Source organism: Podarcis bocagei, assembly GCF_964188305.1.
Source record: "Podarcis bocagei genome assembly, chromosome: 7".
NCBI lineage: Eukaryota > Metazoa > Chordata > Lepidosauria > Squamata > Lacertidae > Podarcis > Podarcis bocagei.
In genome coordinates, this window is record NC_138132.1 from 2,481,596 (window position 1) to 2,502,297 (window position 20,702).

The 20,702-nt window shown below is 49.1% G+C and overlaps 1 protein-coding gene and 1 pseudogene across 6 annotated transcripts in view; both read left to right on the forward strand.

Annotated features, from left to right (window-relative positions):
* LOC308590586 (transmembrane protein 229B pseudogene) overlaps positions 1 to 7,506 on the forward strand; it is a 19,157-nt pseudogene extending 11,651 nt beyond the window's left edge. For 3 of the 4 annotated variants that reach the window (XR_014013538.1, XR_014013540.1, XR_014013541.1), the window contains 2 exons: positions 3,445 to 3,585; positions 5,864 to 7,506. The product of XR_014013538.1 is annotated as a transmembrane protein 229B pseudogene (transcript). The remainder of the gene's footprint in view (positions 1 to 3,444; positions 3,586 to 5,863) is intronic. The other variant, XR_014013539.1, reaches the window with a different exon arrangement.
* The window catches only part of LOC308590583 (transmembrane protein 229B-like), a 27,956-nt gene extending 8,430 nt beyond the window's left edge, over positions 1 to 19,526 (forward strand). The window contains exons 1-2 of one of the 2 annotated variants that reach the window (XM_081200760.1): positions 14,536 to 14,742; positions 18,620 to 19,524. In XM_081200760.1, coding sequence (XP_081056886.1) covers positions 18,633 to 19,118 — 486 coding nt within the window. In that variant the 5' untranslated portion in view covers positions 14,536 to 14,742; positions 18,620 to 18,632 and the 3' untranslated portion in view covers positions 19,119 to 19,524. Of the gene's footprint in view, positions 1 to 14,535; positions 14,743 to 18,619 lie in introns of those variants that run through there. The other variant, XM_081200759.1, reaches the window with a different exon arrangement.
* Positions 19,527 to 20,702: the final 1,176 nt, after the last annotated feature.

Below are 20,702 nucleotides of genomic sequence, written 5' to 3' on the forward strand. Positions count from 1 at the left end.
GACGTAACCTGAAAGAACGTAACATGAAGCAGACATAACATGAGGTATGACTGTATTTCCTCATAAGGGAGTCACTCCATCCTAAGAATAACAGTAACAATGACAATTTTATTATTTCTACCCTGCCCATCTGGCTAGGTTTCCCCAGCCACTCTGGGCGGCTCCCAACAGAGTATTAAAAACACAAGGAAACATCAAACATTAACAACTTCCCTAAACAGGGCTGCCTTCAGATGTCTTCCAAAAGTCAGACAGTTGTTGATTTGTATATTGATCACGTGGGCTGCCTGTTACAGAATCCACTGTGGGCTTCGCAAGGTCGCTGAACCTGCCCTTATCGCCAATGGCTTCTGCGACTTCGGTTCCTTATCATTCGCTACCACCTGCCTTCTTGCCAGGGAGAAAACGAAGGAGAAAGCAGACTGCGTTCCTTTTACCCCGCTCCCTACAGTTATTTTCATGAATAAAGCAACTGATAAATCTATAATTATTATTAATAATAATAATTAAGAACAATACCCCCAAAGTGATTTGCCCATCCCTATCCCGGATGATCAGGGATGTGGGTGGTGCTGTGGGTTAAACCACAGAGCCTAGGACTTGCCAATCAGAAGGTCATGGTTCGAATCCCCGCGACGGGTGAGCTCCCGTTGCTCGGTCCCTGCTCCTGCCAAACTAGCAGTTCAAAAGCACGTCAAAGTGCAAGTAGATCAATAGGTACCACTCCGGCGGGAAGGTAAACGGCGTTTCCGTGCGCTGCTCTGGTTCGCCAGAAGCGGCTTAGTCCTGCTGGCCACATGACCCGGAAGCTGTACGCCAGCTCCCTCGGCCAATAAATCGAGATGAGCGCTGCATCTAGCCATCACAGCCTCCTGTGGAAGGGAGTTCCATAAGTTAACATAAGAACATCAGAAGGGACTTTGGCATCAGCCCATGGTTTCCAGCAACTTTGTAGATAACATACCCTCCAACATTTATTTGATGAAAATAGGGACGTCCTAAGGAAAAGTGGGTCATTCCAGAATCAAATCAGAAACCGGGACGGCTTCTTTAAATCCGTGACTGTCCCTGAAAAATAGAGACACTTGGAGGGGTGTGAGGGCATAGCCATTTCTGTTCTCCATGCCATATATCCTTAAATATGCCACCTTAATTCCTTTCTGCTTGGGACCGGTGGAATCTTTTGCTGCCCTGAGATTGAGGTGCTGTGTAGCAATATCTATACAGCGGTACCTTGGTTCTCAAACTTAATCCGTTCCGGAAGTCCGTTCCAAAACCAAAGCGTTCCAAAACCGAGGCGCGCTGCTTTCCCATAGAAAGCAATGCAAAATGGATCGATCCATTCCCGGCTTTTAAAAACCCCTAAAAGAGGAATTGAACATGGATTTTGCTGTCTAACGAGACCATCTGTCCATAAAATGAAAGCAATAATGTATTGCAGTCACACAATCAACCCATCAGTAGCTGAACCGGGTTCCACACAGTCACATAGCTGTCAACGTTTTCCTTTTTTAGAATCAGAATCATAGAGTTGGAAGAGACCACAAGGGCCATCGAGTCCAACCCCCTGCCAAGCAGGAAACACCATCAGAGCACTCCTGTCATATGGTTGTCAAGCCTCTGCTTAAAGACCTCCAAAGTAGGAGACTCCACCACACTCCTTGGCAGCAAATTCCACTGTCAAACAGCTCTTACTGTCAGGAAGTTCTTCCTAATGTTTAGGTGGAATCTTCTTTCTTGTAGTTTGGATCCATTGCTCCGTGTCCGCTTCTCTGGAGCAGCAGAGGGAAATCCCCTTATTCCAAAAAGGATTCCTCGCAAGAAAAGGGAAACGTTGGCAGCTTTGCACAGTCACAAAAACAAAACAAAAAGAGCCACAAAAACGCAAAATAAATAGCAAAAACAGACAGACCTTAGCATAACACTCAAAACAGAGCATGCTTAGCTTCCAAAAAAAAGTTTGCAAAATGGAACACATACTTCCAGGTTTGCAATGTCCGAGCACCAAGGCGTTTGGGAACCAAGGTGCCACTGTATAATTATTCCCTCTTGCTTTTCATCTCTCCGGCTGAGACGGCTCGCACTTGAACTGGAAACCCCACCTTTTGTGGCCCCAAGGGCTGAAATCATAATCCTCTGAGACCCGCCGGAGTCTAATTAGCAGGGGAGAATGAGATGTTCTCTAGGAAATCTTCCCCGCTGGCAGAGACGCTGCAGTTTGTTTACCAAGCCTGGCATCGGAGAGACCCAAAAGCAGAGCAAGGTGCCAACCTGGGAGCCCCAGGGAATCTTCAACGGCTGCTGGAAAAACCTACAGAGCAGAAATAAAATGCCAGGCAGTGAATTGCGATTGAGGAAGGCAGGGTGACTTCACACCTACGTTGGAAGCACCCAGGGAGGAGAGAGAAGAGGGGGCAGATCTTGGCCAAATGTGGACCCCAAGGCCTCTCATAAGACCGGAAGAGGCTGCTGGATCAGACCAATAGCCCATCTAGTTCAGCATCCTGTTTTCACAAGCAGGATCCGAGCAGAAGAGTTGGAAGGGGTTCCCGGGGTCATCCAGTCCAACCCGCTTTGCGGTGGCTGCGACGGGCAGTGGTGAAATCATCAAGCCTGATGAGGAACGGTTGAAGGAGCTGGGTAGGTTTCGCCTGGAAAAGAGGAGACCGGGAGGAGATTCATATCTGAACGAGGAGTCTTCTTCTGATATGTGATGGGTTTGCTGCATGGGAGAGGGAGCAAGCTGGTTTGCTCCTGCTCTGGAGGGTAGGACTTGAACCCGTGGCTTCAAGTTACGAGAAAGGAGATTCCAGCTGAACATCAGGAATGACTTTCTGATGGGAAGGGCTGTTTGACCGTGGGGTGGGAGGCAGTGGGCTCTCCTTCCTTGGGGGTTTTTAAGCAGAGGTTGGGTGTCCATCTGTCATGGATGTTTCAGTTGAGATTCCAGCATTGAATTGGGTTGGTCTAGAATGACCCTCAAGGTCCCTTCTAACTCTACTCATGGTTCTAGGAGTAAGTGGTCTGCCAAGACCCTTGGGATCTTGCAAGTGGTCTATGGAGGGGGAAGAGTTTGGAAACCACGGACCTGATTTTTGCGTGTCGGAAATGCAGCTTGTAGGACGTAACTCAGAGTCCCAACCTTTGTTCTGCCCTGCCTGGAAGGCTCTCCTTCAGGGCTCAAAAGGTTGACGCATCCCTAGCTTAGAAGAAGTCACATCCTTTGACCTGGATTTCTTCTTTATTGGGGTGGTGGTTCGTCCAGTGGTTAAAAGGCTACAAGGCAACTGCTCTTCCTGTGATTCTTTTAATTACGCCAGCCTGAAAAGGTAGAATCAGAGGATTTAATTGGGCTTTGGCAAGAGGAAGTGAGTCAACCAACAGCGAGTCGGACTTGTTCTCTGGCACACGACACCAGCCTAATAAAGACTCCTCTCTCCCCAGAGCTAAAAACAGGATTTATTCCACCCTGCTCCAACCACTGGACGACACTGCCTCTTCCAGAGCTGAGAAGAGGTCCAGGGAGTTTGCCTCCATCCGGCCATCTACTTGAGCAAAGCAGAAATTGGCCGCAGCAAATCAGTGGTAAGGACCTTCTTTTGCTCCTGTTTGGATGGGAGAGAGACTAAAAGGACAGGGTTCTAGCTAGGGCTGGGAGATATTTGGTTTTCAAACAGATCACCAGCTAAACGTCGCAATATACAAATATATCACGATATCTGAAAAAAAGGATGGAACTATGTAGAGGCAAACAGCAGGGCTGGGCGATATCTGGTTTTTTGATTTGTGATATATCACCCGCTAAACGTCGCAATATATGGGACGCGGGTGGCGCTGTGGGTAAAACCGCAGTGCCTAGGACTTGCCGATCGCATGGTCGGCGGTTCGAATCCCCGCGGCGGGGTGAGCTTCCCGTCTTTCGGTCCCAGCTCCTGCCCACCTAGCAGTTCGAAAGCACCCTTAAGTGCAAGTAGATAAATAGGGACCGCTTTATAGCGGGAAGGTAAACAGCGTTTCTGTGCGCTGCACTGGTGCTGGCTCGCCATAGCAGCTTCATCACGCTCGCCATGTGACCCGGAAGTGTCTTCAGACAGCGCTGGCTCCCGGCCTCTTGAGCGAGATGAGCGCGCAACCCTAGAGTCGGTCACGACTGGCCTTCGGGCAGGGGTACCTTTAAACGTTGCAATATACAGATATATCACGATAATCTGAAAAAAAGGATGGAACTGTGTACAGTGGTACCTTGGTTGTCGAATTGCTTGGCTCCTGAACAAATCGGTTCCTGAACGCCACAAACCGGGAAGTGAGTGTTCCGGTTTGTGATCGTTTTTTGGGAAGCTGAACGTCCGGCGCGGCTTCCGATTGAGTGCAGGAAGCTCTTGCAGCCAATCGGAAGCTGCGCCTTGGTTTTCGAACTCCCAGAACGGATTACATTTGACAGCCAAGGTCCCACTGTACTCATTTTTACATCCTTGAGATATCAATGACTTCCCTTCTTCTCTTTCCATGGTTCATTTTACATATCATGTTGTTGTCGTTTAGTCGTTTAGTCGTGTCCGCCTCTTCGTGACCCCCTGGACCAGAGCACGCCAGGCACTCGTGTCTTCCACTGCCTCCCGCACTTTGGTCAAACTCATGCTGGTAGCTTCGAGAACACTGTCCCACCATCTCGTCCTCTGTCGTCCCCTTCTCCTTGTGCCCTCCATCTTTCCCAACATAAGGGTCTTTTCCAGGGAGTCTTCTCTTCTCAGGAGGTGGCCAGAGTCTTGGAGCCTCAGCTTCAGGATCTGTCCTTCCAGTGAGCACTCAGGGCTGATTTCCTTCAGAATGGAGAGGTTGGATCTTCTTGCAGTCCATGGGACTCTCCAGAGTCTCCTCCAGCACCAGAATTCAAAAGCATCCATTCTTCAGTGATCAACCTTCTTTATGGTCCAGCTCTCACTTCCATACATCACTATTTACATATCATAAATCCCTGCATATTTTACAAAAACTATACCATTCAGTATTCCATTACTGCATCCATCACTTGTTTACACTGTTGAATTTATCTTAATGCTGCCCAGCGTTTTCCGCTGTGCACAATTATTTCCCATATATTCAATCAATGGTTTTCCAGTCTTCTCTAAACATACGTTCTTGTTCTCTTATTCTGTATGTTAAGTCTGCGAGTTTGCGCCTATTCTGTCATCTTATGTTGCCATTCATCTTTGGTCTCTCATTTTCCCTTTTTGGGGCTAACAAAACACGGGCCACAGTAGCAGCACACATAAACAGCCCTTTCTGACACCTGGGAATTTCAGTTTGAATGTATCGGGAAATTTTTAATGCCTAATGTTTTGCAATTTTTTTATGTGCTGTAAGCCGCCCAGAGGGACGCAGGTGGCGCTGTGGGTTAAACCACAGAGCCTAGGACTTGCCGATCAGAATGTGGGCGGTTCGAATCCCCGCGATGGGGTGAGCTCCCATTGCTCGGTCCCTGCTCCTGCCAACCTAGCAGTTCGAAAGCATGTCAAAGTGCAAGTAGATAAATAGGTATCGCTCCGACGGGAAGGTAAACGGCGTTTCCGTGCGCTGCTCTGGTTCGCCAGAAGCGGTTTAGTCATGCTGGCCACATGACCCGGAAGCTGTACGCCGGCTCCCTCGGCCAGTAAAGCGAGATGAGCGTCGGAACCCCAGAGTCGGACACGACTGGACCTAACGGTCAGGGGTCCCTTTACCTTTAAGCTGCCCAGAGTGCCTGGGGAAACCCAGCCAGATGGGCGAGTATTTATTATTATTATTATTATTATTATTATTATTATTATTATTATTATTATTACTATTCACAAATGCCCCCCTGTCCCCCATCTGTCCCACGCAGGTCTCCAGCCATGGGGAGCCCCGGGGAGCCGCTGAGTCGCTTCTGGCGCTGGTATATCTACGCCATCCACGGCTACTTCTCGGAAGTGATGTTCACGGCCGCCTGGTCCTTTGTGGTGGACCGGGACTGGAAGTTCCAGGGGGTGACCAGCGTGTGGGCCCTCTTCATCTACGGGACCTGCGGCCTGGCCCTCGAGCGCCTCTACGTCCTGCTCAAGGGCCGCAGCTTCCTGGTGACCCGCTGCGCCATCTACACCCTGTGCATCTACCTCTGGGAGTTCTCCACCGGTTATGCGCTGCAGTGCTTCAACGCCTGCCCCTGGGACTACAGCCACTACCGGTACAACTTCATGGGTCTCGTGACCCTGGAATATTGCCTCTTCTGGTTCGTCGGCGCCCTCCTGCTGGAGAAAATCGTCATCCGCAATGCCCTGAGGCTCAGGCTGGATCCGGCCGGTAGCACCCAAGGGCGCCCCTTCCCCAGGTTCGAACTAAAAGACGACTGAGTTCGGGGTAACTCAGGATGGAGAGAAAACCAGGGAGATTTAAAATCCTGGACAGTCAAACTCCATCCTTTTCTTCCTCTGGGCAAATCTGCGGAGGGGACGGCTATCACAATGGCCGCACTCTTCCTCCACGGTCAAGCGATGCTCCTGGAGGCCCGTTGCTGGAAGCCGCAGGCGGTGAGAGTTGTTCTCGCACTCAGGTCCCACTTCCGGGTTTCCGGCGGGTTGGCCACAGGTTGTTGGGTTGGCTGGGCCCCTGAAATATACTCGGAGTCGAGAGGGGATTTCATGCTCTTTATTCAGCTGAGGGTAGTGAGGATTGGAAGTTCCCCCAGAATGTCTGCTTTATATACATTATTTATACAATGGGCCCCACGTGACTGGCTAATTCCAGGATTCTCCTGTAGGCCAATCAGGTTGCGAATTCACTTCCACCCGAAGTTGGATTGGGTGGCTCCTGCGGACCAATCAGACTGCTGTGCTCTGGATCCTATTGTTCTAGGACCAATCAGACTGCTGCATTCTGGATCCTATTGTTCTAGGACCAATCAGACTGCTGCGTTCTGAATCCTATTCAACTCAGTGCATAACAGCCCTGATCCAGCAGACTTTTTCTTCTTCTTTGCAATATACCCCAAGCCTTGCTTTCCCTCCTTGCAAGGCGAGGGGAGAAGAGCGCCTGAACTTCCGACTTTGAGTTTGAGCCATGGGTTCGAATCCTCCCCCGCCAGCCACTGGGTGACCCTGGACTCTGGTGATGGTCTCCCACTTTCACCTACCCCACAGGGTTGTTGTGAGAGGAAGGCGGCAAACGCCGCGATCCTGGAGCCGTGGCGGAAAGGAGTCTCGAGTGATGGGAAGGATCGAACCCGGGACCTTCTGCAGGCCAGGAAAATGCTCTAACCACTGAGCCACAGTTGTCCCCCTGGGATCATAGACTTGCAAGCGTTTCAACCCCCTCGTACAATGAGCTAGTCTCTCAGCGAATAGCAACACTGGGAGCTGGGTCTGTTTAGCTCATATTGTCGACACTGGGCAGCGTCGGATCTGCAGGAGTTCAGCGGGAGACTTTTCCAGCCCTGCCTGGGGATTTCTTTTTATTTCTATTTATTTATTAAATATGCTGCTGTGGAATGAATTTGAGTCCTGTTCCTGCGTGCGCAGCAGTCACAACACCCCTGATTTGCGGCTCGCCCCCTAAAAATATACCAAGATGCCAGATTCTGAATAAAGGGATGGTTTAATAGACACACAGGAAGGGACCTTAGAGCAAACCAGTCCATTGGTCCATTTACCTCAGAACTGTCTACTCTGACTGGCACATAGCTGTCAACCATCCCTTATTTGGCGGGAAAGTCCCTTATCCCAGGGCCATGTCCCACTGCTGTCCCTTATTGATGATGTCCCTTAAATTTCCCGGGTTTCAAAGGAAGCAGCGCCTCTCCCTCCCTCCCTGCCGGCCAGGGAGGAGGGAGGCTCCAACTGTGTTGCTTGGCTGCGTTGCTCACCTAGTAAGGAGTCTAAGAACGACTGGGGGGTGGAGCTTGCATGCCTTGTGCCGATCAAATCAGCCGCGTTGCCTGGGGACTCGCCTTTGCTCAGCGCTTCCCAGCGGAGAGGTGGCGGTGGTTTTCCTTGCTGCATCCCCTTCGCCGGCTTGCTGCGCTGTGGGAACCACCGCTTGAGGCTTCGTTTGGCTGCTGGCTGGGCTTTCTGCCTTTGGCCCGGAGGGGATTGCCCCTTGGAAAATCCCTTATTTCGGCTGCTGATCCCTTATTTTCGAGGCTTCTGGTCCCTTATTTTCAAATCTGTAAGTTGACAGCTATGGACTGGCAGCAGCTCCCCAGGTTTCCAGGCAAAGCAGATGCTCAAATACTAAGCTACAACCTTTGCCCAATGTGCCCACACCAAGGTTTCCCAACCTGGCTCACTGTTTTTGGATTGCACTTCCCATTCATTCCCGGGCACTGGTCCTGCCAGCAAGGGATGATGGGAGTTGTAGTCCAGAAATAGCTGGAGAACCAAGTTTCGGGAAATCTGGCCTACACAATTTACTCCTGTAGCTTATTTCAAATCAGAACCAATAAAGGCGGTGAAGGTCCTGTGTGAGTATCTGGAGACGGTTGGAGGATGGATGGCAGCTAATGGATTGAGGTTGAATCCTGACAAGACAAAAGTATTGTTCTTGAGGGACAGGGGGCGGGCAGGTGTGGAAGATTCCCTGGTCCTGGATGGGGCAAGTGTGCCCCTGAAGGACCAGGTGTGCAGCCTGGGAGTCATTCTGGACTCACAGCTGTCCATGGAGGCGCAGGTCAATTCTGTGTCCAGGGCTGCTATCTACCAGATCCATCTGGTACGCAGGATGAGACCCTCCCTGCCCGCAGACTGTCTCACCAGAGTGGTGCATGCTCTGGTTATCTCCCGCTTGGACTACTGCTATGCGCTCTATGTGGAGGTACCTTTGAAGGTGACCCAGAAACTTCAATTAATCCAGAATGCGGCAGCTAGACTGGGGACTGGGAGTGGCCACCGAGACCGTATAACACCGGTCTTGAAAGACCTACATTGGCTCCCAGTACGTTTCCGAGCACAATTCAAAGTGTTGGTGGTGACCTTGAAAGCCCTAAACGGCCTCAAAGGCCCAGTAAACCTGAAGGAGCGTCTCCACCTCCATCATTCTGCCTGGACACTGAGATCCAGCTCCGAGTGCCTTCTGGCGGTTCACTCCCTGCGAGAAGCCAAGTTACAGGGAACCAGGCAGAGGGCCTTCTCGGTGGTGGCGCCCTCCCGTCAGATGTCAAAGAGAACAAAAACTACCTGACATTTAGAAGACATCTGAAGGCAGCCCTGTTCAGGGAAGTTTTTTATGTGTGACATTTTAATGTGTTTTTAAGCTTTGTTGGAAGCCGCCCAGAGTGACTGGGGAAACCCAGCCAGATGGGTGAGTTTCCCCAGCCACTCTGGGCAGCTCCCAATTGAGTGTTAAAAACAATACAGCATTAAATATTAAAAACTTCCCTAAACAGGGCTGCCTTCAGATGTCTTTTAAAAATAAGATAGCTGCTTATTTCCTTCACATCTGAAGGGAGGGCATTCCACAGGGCGGGCGCCACCACCAAGAAGGCCCTCTGTCTGGTTCCCTGTAACCTCACTTCTCGCAATGAGGGAAACGCCAGAAGGCCCTCGGCACTGGGTATAAATAATAAATTATTATTATTTGCACTCCCGCCATGGGCAGCCTCCAGTTCCTTCTTGAAGCCACGTTGGAGGAGGATGGGGGGTTTGGAGTGGCTCAGGACCCCCCAGCCTGTCCGGGCCCTGGGTCGGTCCAGCCCTCCATCCTCTCAAGTCAACAGTGTCACTGCACAACCAGGTCCAGGGATGAGTGTTTGCAGTGGCGTAGCGTGGGTTGTCAGCACCCGGGGCAAGGCAAGTAATTTGCGCCCCCTAACCCGTGGATTTGCGCCCCTAACCCTAACCCCCAGATGTTGCGCCTGGTGCGGCCGGGCCCCCCTGCACCCCCACGCTACGCCACTGAGTGATTGGGCCTTTCTGATTCACACCAGCTGAGAAGATACACAGGGAAACCTTACGGTATTACCCAGAAAAGGGGAGAGAAATGTCCCATGGGTGCTGGCTGCAATTGCTCGAAGGGGTAAGGCAGGCATAGGCAAACTCAGCCCTCCAGATGTTTTGGGACTACAACTCCCATCATCCCTAGCTAACAGGACCAGTGGTCAGGGATGATGGGAATTGTAGTCCCAAAACATCTGGAGGGCCGAGTTTGCCTATGCCTGGGGTATGGGGTAGAGGTGGCAATCAAAACACCCAAATAAAACACACCTGGCTGAAAATCCGGACTGTTTGCAGTAAGGAAAGTGACAGGGGGAAGCGTGAAATAACGCCTGCTTTGATCTAATGTCATCTAACATATCCCCACAAAAAAATCAGTGCAAGTGTTCAATGAGCAGGTCATCTGGAAGCGTCCTCCTTCGACCCAAGCCTACATTTAAAAATAAAATCAGAAAGTCTAAAGGGCTCGAGGATGAGCGAGTTCGACAAACAGGCTGCCTGTGCTTCTTCAGCCATCCAGCAGAGGGAGCTGTTGCTGCACTTTGAGAGCAGGCGAGGTGGTCCAGCGATTATGCGTTTTGCAGGACCGGGAAGTTTTGTAAGCGCTGCAAAAAAAGTTGGTTTATTTCATTTGCAGAGTCATACACATTCCACCCCCCACCTTTTAACCCTGCACGTAGCCAAGACTTTTGCGTATCAAATCTGCATTTTCGGAGCAGAAGGCAAAGATTAGCATTGTGACCCAGAAGCAGGCAAACACACATTTCAGGAATTTGGAGTGCCGGCATGCCGCTGGATGAAGCGCTGCAACAGGAGAGGCTGCACGCAATTATAATAATTATTGTTGTTGTTTAGTTGTGTCCGACTCTTCGTGACCCCCTGGATCAGAGCACGCCAGGCCCTCCTGTCTTCCACTGCCTCCCGCAGTTTGGTCAGACTCATGTTTGTAGCTTCGAGAACACTGTCCCACCATCTCGTCCTCTGTCGTCCCCTTCTCCTTGTGCCCTCCATCTTTCCCACATCAGGGTCTTTTCCAGGGAGTCTTCTCTTCTCATGAGGTGGCCAAAGTCTCAGAGCCTCAGCTTCAGGATCTGTCCTTCCAGTGAGCACTCAGGGCTGATTTCCTTCAGAATGGAGAGGTTGGATCTTCTTGCAGTCCATGGGACTCTCAAGAGTCTCCTCCAGCACCAGAATTCAAAAGCATCCATTCTTCGGCGATCAGCTTTCTTTATGGTCCAGCTCTCACTTCCTTACATCACTACTGGGAAAACCAGAGCTTTTACTATAAGGACCTTTGTTGGCAAGGTGATGTCTCTGCTTTTTAAGATGCTGTCTAGGTTTGTCATTGCTTTCCTCCCAAGAAGCAGGCGTCTTTTAATTTCGTGGCTGCTGTCTTCATCCGCAGTGATCATGGAGCCCAAGAAAGTAAAATCTCTCACTGCCTCCATTTCTTCCCCTTATAATAATTATAATTATGATTAATTGGGTTCTGATTATGGGCTTCTCGGAAGAGGCATGTGGTCAGTCGCTGTGAGAACAGGATAGTGGACCAGGTGGGCCACAGAGACCTGATCCTGCAAGCTTCTTCCTGTGTTCTTGTGACTTCAGTGTGAGGCGCAGCTAAGGAAATGTAAATTGCACAAAAACACACAAACCCCAGACCCTTCAAGCGTCCCTGTTTTCCAGGGACAGTCCCGGATTTACGGAAGCCGTCCCGGTTTCTGATTTGATCCTGGAATGTCCCACTTTTCATTAGGACGTCCCTATTTTCATCAAATAAATGTTGGAGGATATAGAGTTATGGGACCACCCAATCCAAGGAGATACCGCATTTTTCGCTCTGTAAGACGCACCAGACCACAAGACGGACCTAGTTTTTGGAGGAGGAAAACAAGAAAAAAAATATTCTGAATCTCAGAAGCCAGAACATCAAGAGGGATCGCTGCACAGTGAAAGCAGCAATCCCTCTTGCTGTTCTGGCTTCTGGGATAGCTGCGCAGCCTGCATTCGCTCCATAAGACGCACACACATTTCCCCTTACTTTTTAAGAGGGTAAAAGTGAGTCTTATAGAGCAAAAAATACGGACCAGCAACCTTTAGAAGTCATCTGAAGGCAGCCCTGTATAGTGAAGCTTTTAAATGTTTGATTTTGTGTTTATATATGTTGGGAGAGTGGCTGGGGCAAACCAGTCAGATGGGTGAGGTATTATTATTATTATCATTATCATTATCATTATCATTATCATTATATAGAGGTAAAGGGACCCCTGACCATTAGGTCCAGTCATGGCCGACTCTGGGGTTGTGGCGCTCATCTCGCTTTACTGGCCGAGGGAGCCGGCGTACAGCTTCCGGGTCATGTGGCCAGCAGGACTAAGCCGCTTCTGGCGAACCAGAGCAGCGCATGGAAACGCCGTTTACCTTCCTGCTGGAGTGGTACCTATTTATCTACTTGCACTTTGACGTGCTTTTGAACGGCTAGGTTGGCAGGAGCAGGGACCGAGCAACGGGAGCTCACCCCGTCGCGGGGATTCGAACCACCAACTTTCTGATCGGCAAGTCCTAGGCTCTGTGGTTTAGACCACAGTGCCACCCGCGTCCCTTATTATTATATAGGACATCCCTATTTTTGTCAGAGAAATGTTGGAGGGTGTCAAACCCACTGAAGTACTGTATATTTTATCCAAGCCTGAGTGTTGGCTTATTTGAATCTATAGCAGATGTTTCAGGGAGATTTGGAGTGGGGGAAAGTTCCCATTCATTCATCTTGGAGCTCTTCCCACTTTTTAAAGGAGAACAAAAGGTCTTTCTTAAAAGGGGGAGGGAATTCCCAATGCCTACTATGTACTGCAAGGCTGCTGGAGATTCTCAAGCCCTCTCCCCAAAGCCTTTCTGCCCTGCTCCCTCCCCACCAAGGCATCATTTCGTGGGAACTGCCCAAGGTCACACAGCCCAACAGGCAGCCTGGGAGAGGAAGGGTTAAACAGAGCAACCCCTCTCACCTGACCCAAGTCTATGGATAATAATAATAATAATAATAATAATAATAATAATAATAATAATTTATTATTTATACCCCGCCTATCTGGCTGGGCTTCCCCAGCCACTCTGGGCGGCTTCCAACAAAACACTAAAATACAACAACCTATTAAACATTAAAAGCTTCCCTCAACAGGGCTGCCTTCAGATGTCTTCTAAAAGTCTGGTAGTTATTTTTTTCTTTGACATCTGGTGGGAGGGTGTTCCACAGAGCGGGTGCCACTACCGAGAAGGCCCTCTGCCTGGTTCCCTGTGGCTTTGCTTCTCGCAACGAGGGAACCGCCAGAAGGCCCTCAGCGCTGGACCTCAGTGTCTGGGCAGAACGATGGGGTAGAGACGCTCCTTCAGGTATACTGGACCGAGTCCATTTAGGATCCCTTTAAGCAGGGCTGGAAGGCCCTGGACTATCCATGGACAAAGAAAGGGGGCTCTGGAAAGTGGGGGCAGACACTCACACCTACCCAAGAGCTCCATCGGTGGAAGGATCGTGTTATAAGAAAAAACTCATAGAATCATAGAATCATAGAAGAGTTGGAAGAGACCACAAGGGCCATCGAGTCCAACCCCCTGCCAAGCAGGAAACACCATCAGAGCACTCCTGACATATGGTTGTCAAGCCTCTGCTTAAAGACCTCCAAAATAGGAGACTCCACCACACTCCTTGGCAGCAAATTCCACTGTCGAACAGCTCTTACTGTCAGGAAGTTCTTCCTAATGTTTAGGTGGAATCTTCTTTCTTGTAGTTTGGATCCATTGCTCCGTGTCCGCTTCTCTGGAGCAGCAGAAAACAACCTTTCTCCCTCCTCTATATGACATCCTTTTATATATTGGAACATGGCTATCATATCACCCGTTAACCTCCTCTTCTCCAGGCTAAACATGCCCAGCTCCCTTAGCCGTTCCTCATAAGGCATCGTTTCCAGGCCTTGGACCATTTTGGTTGCCCTCCTCTGGACACGTTCCAGTTTGTCAGTGTCCTTCTTGAACTGTGGTGCCCAGAACTGGACACAGTACTCCAGGTGAGGTCTGACCAGAGCAGAATACAGTGGCACTATTACCTTACTTCCAAAACTGCTCCATTATCCCTTATGGGGTGTCCAAAAGAGCCCATATAGAGTCCTTAAGTGGGTCCCCCATCTGTAGGAGAAAATAGCAGAGGCCACCCAGGGAATATTGTTCCCCCCATAAGGGCATAAGGGCAGATTTTCGTTTATTACACCCTCCTCACTGAGGCTTCAATCAGATATCTCCCTTCTGAGATACATAATTCCTTGGAATTCCTTCCACTGTCTAATTTCCAAGCAGGGATGAATATTCCAGGTTTAGTCAGCCAATGTTCTGGCCATCTAGGAAGACCTGGAGCCCGACTTGGGTTTCCTCCCCTGAGTTTTAAGTTTGCTAACATGTTTACACAGAGGCACTCAAAGGAGTGGAGCAAAAAAAATGCCCCTCCCTGCAAAACACGTCTAATTATCCCCCTAATTATCAGCAGGTGCCTTTGAAATGGTGTGGAAAGCAAAGCCTCCGTGGGAGGAATTGCCACACACCCACAAATCGGGGCGTGGAACGGGAACTTCTCGCCTCACTGCTCCAACCACTAGCCATCATTCCCTTCCGGACCTGGGAAGAGGTCCCTGGAGTTCTCTGCCTCTGAGAAGACCCTGTTTCCCTTCAAGACCGCTGTGCTCCATTTAGAAATATATGAAAACATAGAAATATAGGCAGCAAAGGAAGACCGGTGGGGGAAATCCGTGATTTTGGGGTAAGTAGCTCGCTTTTGGACTGTTTGCATGGGAGATGGCAGAAAGTGCGGCAGGGTCTGAAACTGACCGATTGATTCCTGTACCGCTTGATATATTAAAAGCATCCCTAAGTGGTGTATAGGGAACGGAAGCAAGCGACAGGCAGCTTGCACAAAATATTGCAAAGATACGCTGTCACAGATAAAAATGTAATGTTTGTGCAAAGTTAATAATAATATATAAATCAATATCCATTCATTTTCCTTCTGACCCAGCCTCCCTCTCAGCCTCCAAATTCTCTCATCATCATCATAGTCTCTAAACATTGTTCCTGCTGGCTGGTGGGGCTGATGGGACCAAACCCTGAACTCATAGAATCGTAGAATTGTCACAAGGGACCCTCAGGGATCATCCATCCCAACCCACTGAAGTGCAGGGCAAAAGAATCCCCGGCAGATGGCCAGCCAACTTCTGTTTAAAAACCTCAACATGCCTTTGTGTGAATATTGTTCATGAAGAACAGGAAGAGGCGTATTTTATTTTATTTTTAAGTGCACTTTAGGTAACGCCACGTGGTCTGGTAACTTGAATTGCTACTCCAGCCAAATGAATGCCGTTGGCAGCAGGTTTAAGAGCAAACAAATGAGAAATTGCCCATACATTGAATGCTAAGCCTTAAGATGCAAGGATAGAGTTTCTGATGCCTTTAAAAGAGGATTGGACAAAGTCATGGAGGAGAGAGAGAAATATATATCCTTCGATGGCTAGTGAACAGATAGGGCAGAGTGGAGCCTCCATGCTCAGGGGGAGTCTATCTGTGAATACCCATTTTTGCTTATGGGCTTTCCTTAAACCACTGAGCCTCTTGGGCTTGCCGATCGGAAGGTCGGTGGTTCGAATCCCCACGACGGGGTGAGCTCCCGTTGCTCGGTCCCTGCTCCTGCCAACCTAGCAGTTCGAAAGCACACCAGTGCAAGTAGATAAATAGGTACCACTCCGGCGGGAAGGGAAACGGCATTTCCATGATCTCTGGTTTCCATCACAGTGTCCCTTTGCACCAGAAGCGACATGACCCGGAAAGCTGTCAGTTCCCTCGGCCTGGAAGCGAAATGAGCGCCGCAACCCCAGAGTCGACTTTGACTGGACTTAACCGTCCAGTTGTCCCTTTACCTTTTTGTGTGTAGCCACAGCTGGAAACAGAGTCCTGGGCTGTGATCTGAGCAAGCTCCCTACACGTTCTTCTGAATTGCAGCTGGTGGGAAATCTTGGGGAACCTGTCTGAGGCAGCACCACCTAGACTGGGTTAGGCAACAGAGTTGTCAGAGCAGTCTAATGGGTGAGGCGACTGTGCAAGCTGGGCAGGATCCAGGAGGAACCCACAGCTTTCGTGTTTCATTCATGGCAAAAGAGCATGCTTCTAGCCCTCAAGGTTGCAACAATCAAGTTGCAAAACACGGCGATGTGCAGAGCAGAGAGTGAGCGGGTTTTTTTTTAAAAAAATATTATTATTAATATATATATATATATATATATATATATATATGTAGGTTTTGGTGTCTTCGGGTGTCTTCCCGTGTAAGAGTTGGGGTGTCTAGGCGACGTTTCGACGAGGTCTCACTCGTCATCTTCAGGCTGGTGCTTTCGGCTTCTTGTTACTAGAACAGAGCCCAGGGCTCTGTTCTAGTAACAAGAAGCCGAAAGCACCAGCCTGAAGATGACGAGTGAGACCTCGTCGAAACGTCGCCTAGACACCCCAACTCTTACACGGGAAGACACCCGAAGACACCAAAACCTACATTCCTGTACCCGTGAAAATCTACGAAAGCATATATATATATATATATATATATATTTGCTTTCGTAGATTTTCACGGGTACAGGAATGCAGGTTTTGGTGTCTTCGGGTGTCTTCCCGTGTAAGAGTTGGGGTGTCTAGGCGACGTTTCGACGAGGTCTCACTCGTCATCTTATATTATTTTATATATATTATTTTTTTAGGTAAAGGTAAAGGGACCCCTGACCATTAGGTCCAGTCGTGACCGACTCTGGAGTTGCGGCGCTCATCTCGCTTTATTGGCCGAGGGAGCGGCGTACAGCTTCCGGGTCATGTGGCCAGCATGACTAAGCCGCTTCTGGTGAACCAGAGCAGCGCACGGAAACGCTGTTTACCTTCCCGCCGGAGTGGTACCTATTTATCTACTTGCATTTTGACGGGGACTGAGCAATGGGAGCTCACCCCGTCGCGGGGATTCGAACCGCCGAACTTCTGATCGGCAAGTCCTAGGCTCTGTGGTTTAGACCACAGCACCACCCGTGTCCCTATATTATTTTTTACCAACCACCAAAACACAAACAGTGAAGCCCCCCCAGGCGGCTGATACATTGGGTATACAATATTCAATAATATACGGTACATATTCAATAATATTCAATAATAACATATTCAAATTAACCATATGTACACTTCTGTATACCTTAACACTCCTCCTTCCACAAGGTTTATTTAACTTTTAACATTTTAATTGCCCCAAATTGTTGAAACCTACTCAAATAATTCAATATCTTTCGAACCAATCCTCCTCTTTCTCACTGACCTTAAACCCTTTCATTCTATGTATCTTCACAGTTAGGTATTCTAATATTATTCAGTTTTTCCTTCCACTGGTTTACCCCTAACTCTTCTGCATTTTTCCAATTACTCGCTATAACATGTCTGGCTGCAATTACCCATTTGCATTCCTCTTTTGTTTTTAACTTGGTACTACTCAGGGTAACAAGAACCATCAATTTAGTTATTTCCACGTTCCTTCCCACAATTCCTGATATGTGAGTGGGGCTTTATCTGCCGCACCGTAGCTCTTCTCCAACTTTCCAGATGTTCTGGACTACAACTCCCATCAGCCTGAGCCAGCAGGGGCTGATGGGAATTGTAGTCCTCAAACCCTGCTTGCAGGTTTTCTAGCCAAGAATCTAGCCAGCCACTGTGCCAAATAGTTTGGCCTGATCCAGCAAATTCCTATGTCCTTATGGAACCTCCAGGTAATAATGCTGTTTTCTGCATGTTACAAAGTTGTATAGATCCTGAAACTGTTTAGCTGATTATTATTATTTTTTAAAAAAGATTTTTATTGAAGTTTCACAGATTACATAATAACAAACAAGACAATAATACAAACAAACAAAGAAACAAAAACAAGTATAATTTCAATCCCTTATTTTCTTGTAACTTACTTCCCCGACTTCCTCATACCTCCCCTTTCTGTATTCCAATTTCCAATTATTAATTCAGCAAATCCTCTCCCTTATTATCCATTTAAATTTTTAGGCTTTCTTTTCTTTTTACTTAATCATTACAGCTAGAAACCACATAATTTCTAAACCCACGTCATTCTAACATTCAATAATTTTACAATGTTTCCTAAGATAGTCCTTAAATTTCTTCCAGTCTTCTTCCGCTGTCTCTCTTCCCTGGTCTCGGATTCTGCTGGTCATCTCTGCCAATCCCATATAGTCTATCACCTTCATCTGCCAATCTTCCAAGGTGGGTGTTTAGCTGATTATTATCAGTAAAAAAATTGTGGATGTTTATTCAAAACCTGCCAAGGAGTCCAGTTCGCTTTGCTGTGTCTTCAGATACTTTGTAAAGGGTTCCCATTCATCTTTAAAGTCACAATTATCCTTGTCCCGTAGCTTATATGTCAGTTTTGCCAGTTCTGCATAGTCCATCAATTTTTCTTGCCATGATTCTTTAGTTGGGGTTTCTTCAGTCTTCCAGCCTTGTTCTACCAGAACTCTCGCGGCCGTTGTCACATACATGAAGATGGTTTTCAACTTTTTTGGCAATTCTTCATTTCCAACACCCTCTGCCTGATGAGCCCCATCTCTTCCTGTGCGCAGGTCGCGGCGAGCCATGGGGACGGCCCCTGAGCCCCTGAACCCCCTCTGCCGAGCGTACCTCTACGCCTTCCACGGCTACCTCTTGGAAATCCTGTTCACGGCCGTCATCTCGGGCGAGGACTGGGCTTTCGGCGGGGCCACCACCTTGCTGTCTTTCTTCGCCTACGGGACCTGCGGCCTGGCATTGGAGCGCATCTACCTCTGGCTGCGCAACGATTGCTGCCTCCTGACTCGCTGCCTCCTCTACAGCCTCTGTATCTACCTGTGGCAGTTCACGGCGGGCTATGCCCTCCGCTGCTTTGGCGCCTGCCCCTGGGACTTCAGCGAGTTCCGCTACAGCTTCCTGGGGATCGTGGCCCTAGAGCACAGCCTCATCTGGTTCGTGGGATCCCTCCTGCTGGAAAAGTGGGTCCTCGCCAATGTGTTGCGGCTCCGTCTGGACGAGCCCTGGAAAGCCAAACCTCGTCCCATGCCCAAATTTGCGCTGAAGGACGACTGACCACCGGCTGGTTTTAAGGAGGAGTATAAAAGAGCGAGGGTCTGGGTGGTGGGACTCCATCCTCCTCCTCCTCTTCCACTTGGACCTATAATCCTCTTTTAAATCCATCTAACAGATGGAGGTTGAATCCTGACAAGAGAGAAGTAGTGTTTTTGGGGAGACAGGAGGCGGGCGGGTGTGGAGGACTCCCTGGTCCTGAATGGGGTAACTCTGCTCCCTGAAGGACCAGGTGCGCAGTCAATTTGGACTCCCAGCTGTCCATGGAGGTGCAGGTTAATTCTGTGTCCAGGGCAGCTGTCTATCAGTTCCATCTGCTACGCAGGATGAGACCCTCCCTGCCCATAGACTGTCTTGCCAGAGTGGTGCATGCTCTGGTTATCTCCCGCTTGGACTACTGCAATGCGCTCTATGTGGGGCTACCTTTGAAGGTGACCCGGAAACTACAACTAATCCAGAATGCAGCAGCTAGACTGGGAGCGGCCGCCAAGACAGCATAACACCGGTCTTGAAAGATCTTCGTTGGCTTCCAGTATGTTTCTGAGCACAATTCAAAGTGTTGGTGCTGCCCTTGAAAGCCCTAAACGGCCTCAAAGGCCCAGTATACCTGAAGGAGCGTCTCCACTCCCATCGTTCTGCCTGGACACTGAGGTCCAGCTCCGAGGGCCTTCTGGCGGTTCCCTCACTGCAAGAAGTAAGGTTGCAGGGAACCAGGCAGAGGGCCTTCTCGGTGGTGGTGCCCACCCTGTGGAACGCCCTCCCACCAGATGTCAAAGGAAAAAACAACTACCAGACTTTTGGAAGACATCTGAAGGCAGCCCTGTTTAGGGAAGCTTTTAATGTTTGATGTATTACGGTATTTTAATATATTGTTGGAAGCCGCCCAGAGTGGCTGGGGAAGCCCAGCCAGATTGGTGGGGTATAAATAATAAATTATTATTATATTATTATTATCTAGGTTGGTGGCTATCACTGTTTCCTGTGGCAGTGAGTTCCACAGGAACTACGCGCTGCATCTGGTTGGCCGCTGTGAGGATGCTGGACTAAATGGGCCAATCCAGGAGCCTCTTCTTAGAACCGTAGAGTTGGATGGGACCATGAGGGTCATCTAGACCAACCCCTGGCAAGGCAGCAGCCTTTCACCCAACATGGGCTCAAACCCACAACCCCGGGACTAAATGTCTCATGGGCAACTGACCAAGTTCTTAGGCTCTTAACTCTCACCGAGGGAGCAATGAAAAGGATTCACGGGGCGATCTGAACCATGTCTACTCAGAAGTCAGCCCTGTCAATTTCACTCACAGGTAAGTAGGTTCAGGATTGCAGATGATGTGTGAAAGGAACGTTTTTTTAATGTGCTGGGAAACTTCACTGAACTCCTTGCGAGTAAGAAGAAGGATCCGGGCCATGGGAAAGAACACTGCTGGATTATATAGCAGCGTATCAAATGTGGACACACTGTTTAAATTCCATTTACAACTAACTAACTAACTGCATCAATTCTTCGGTGATCAGCCTTCTTTCAGGTCCAGCTCTCACTTCCATACATCACTACTGGGAAAACCATGGCTTCTTCTTGGGAGAAAA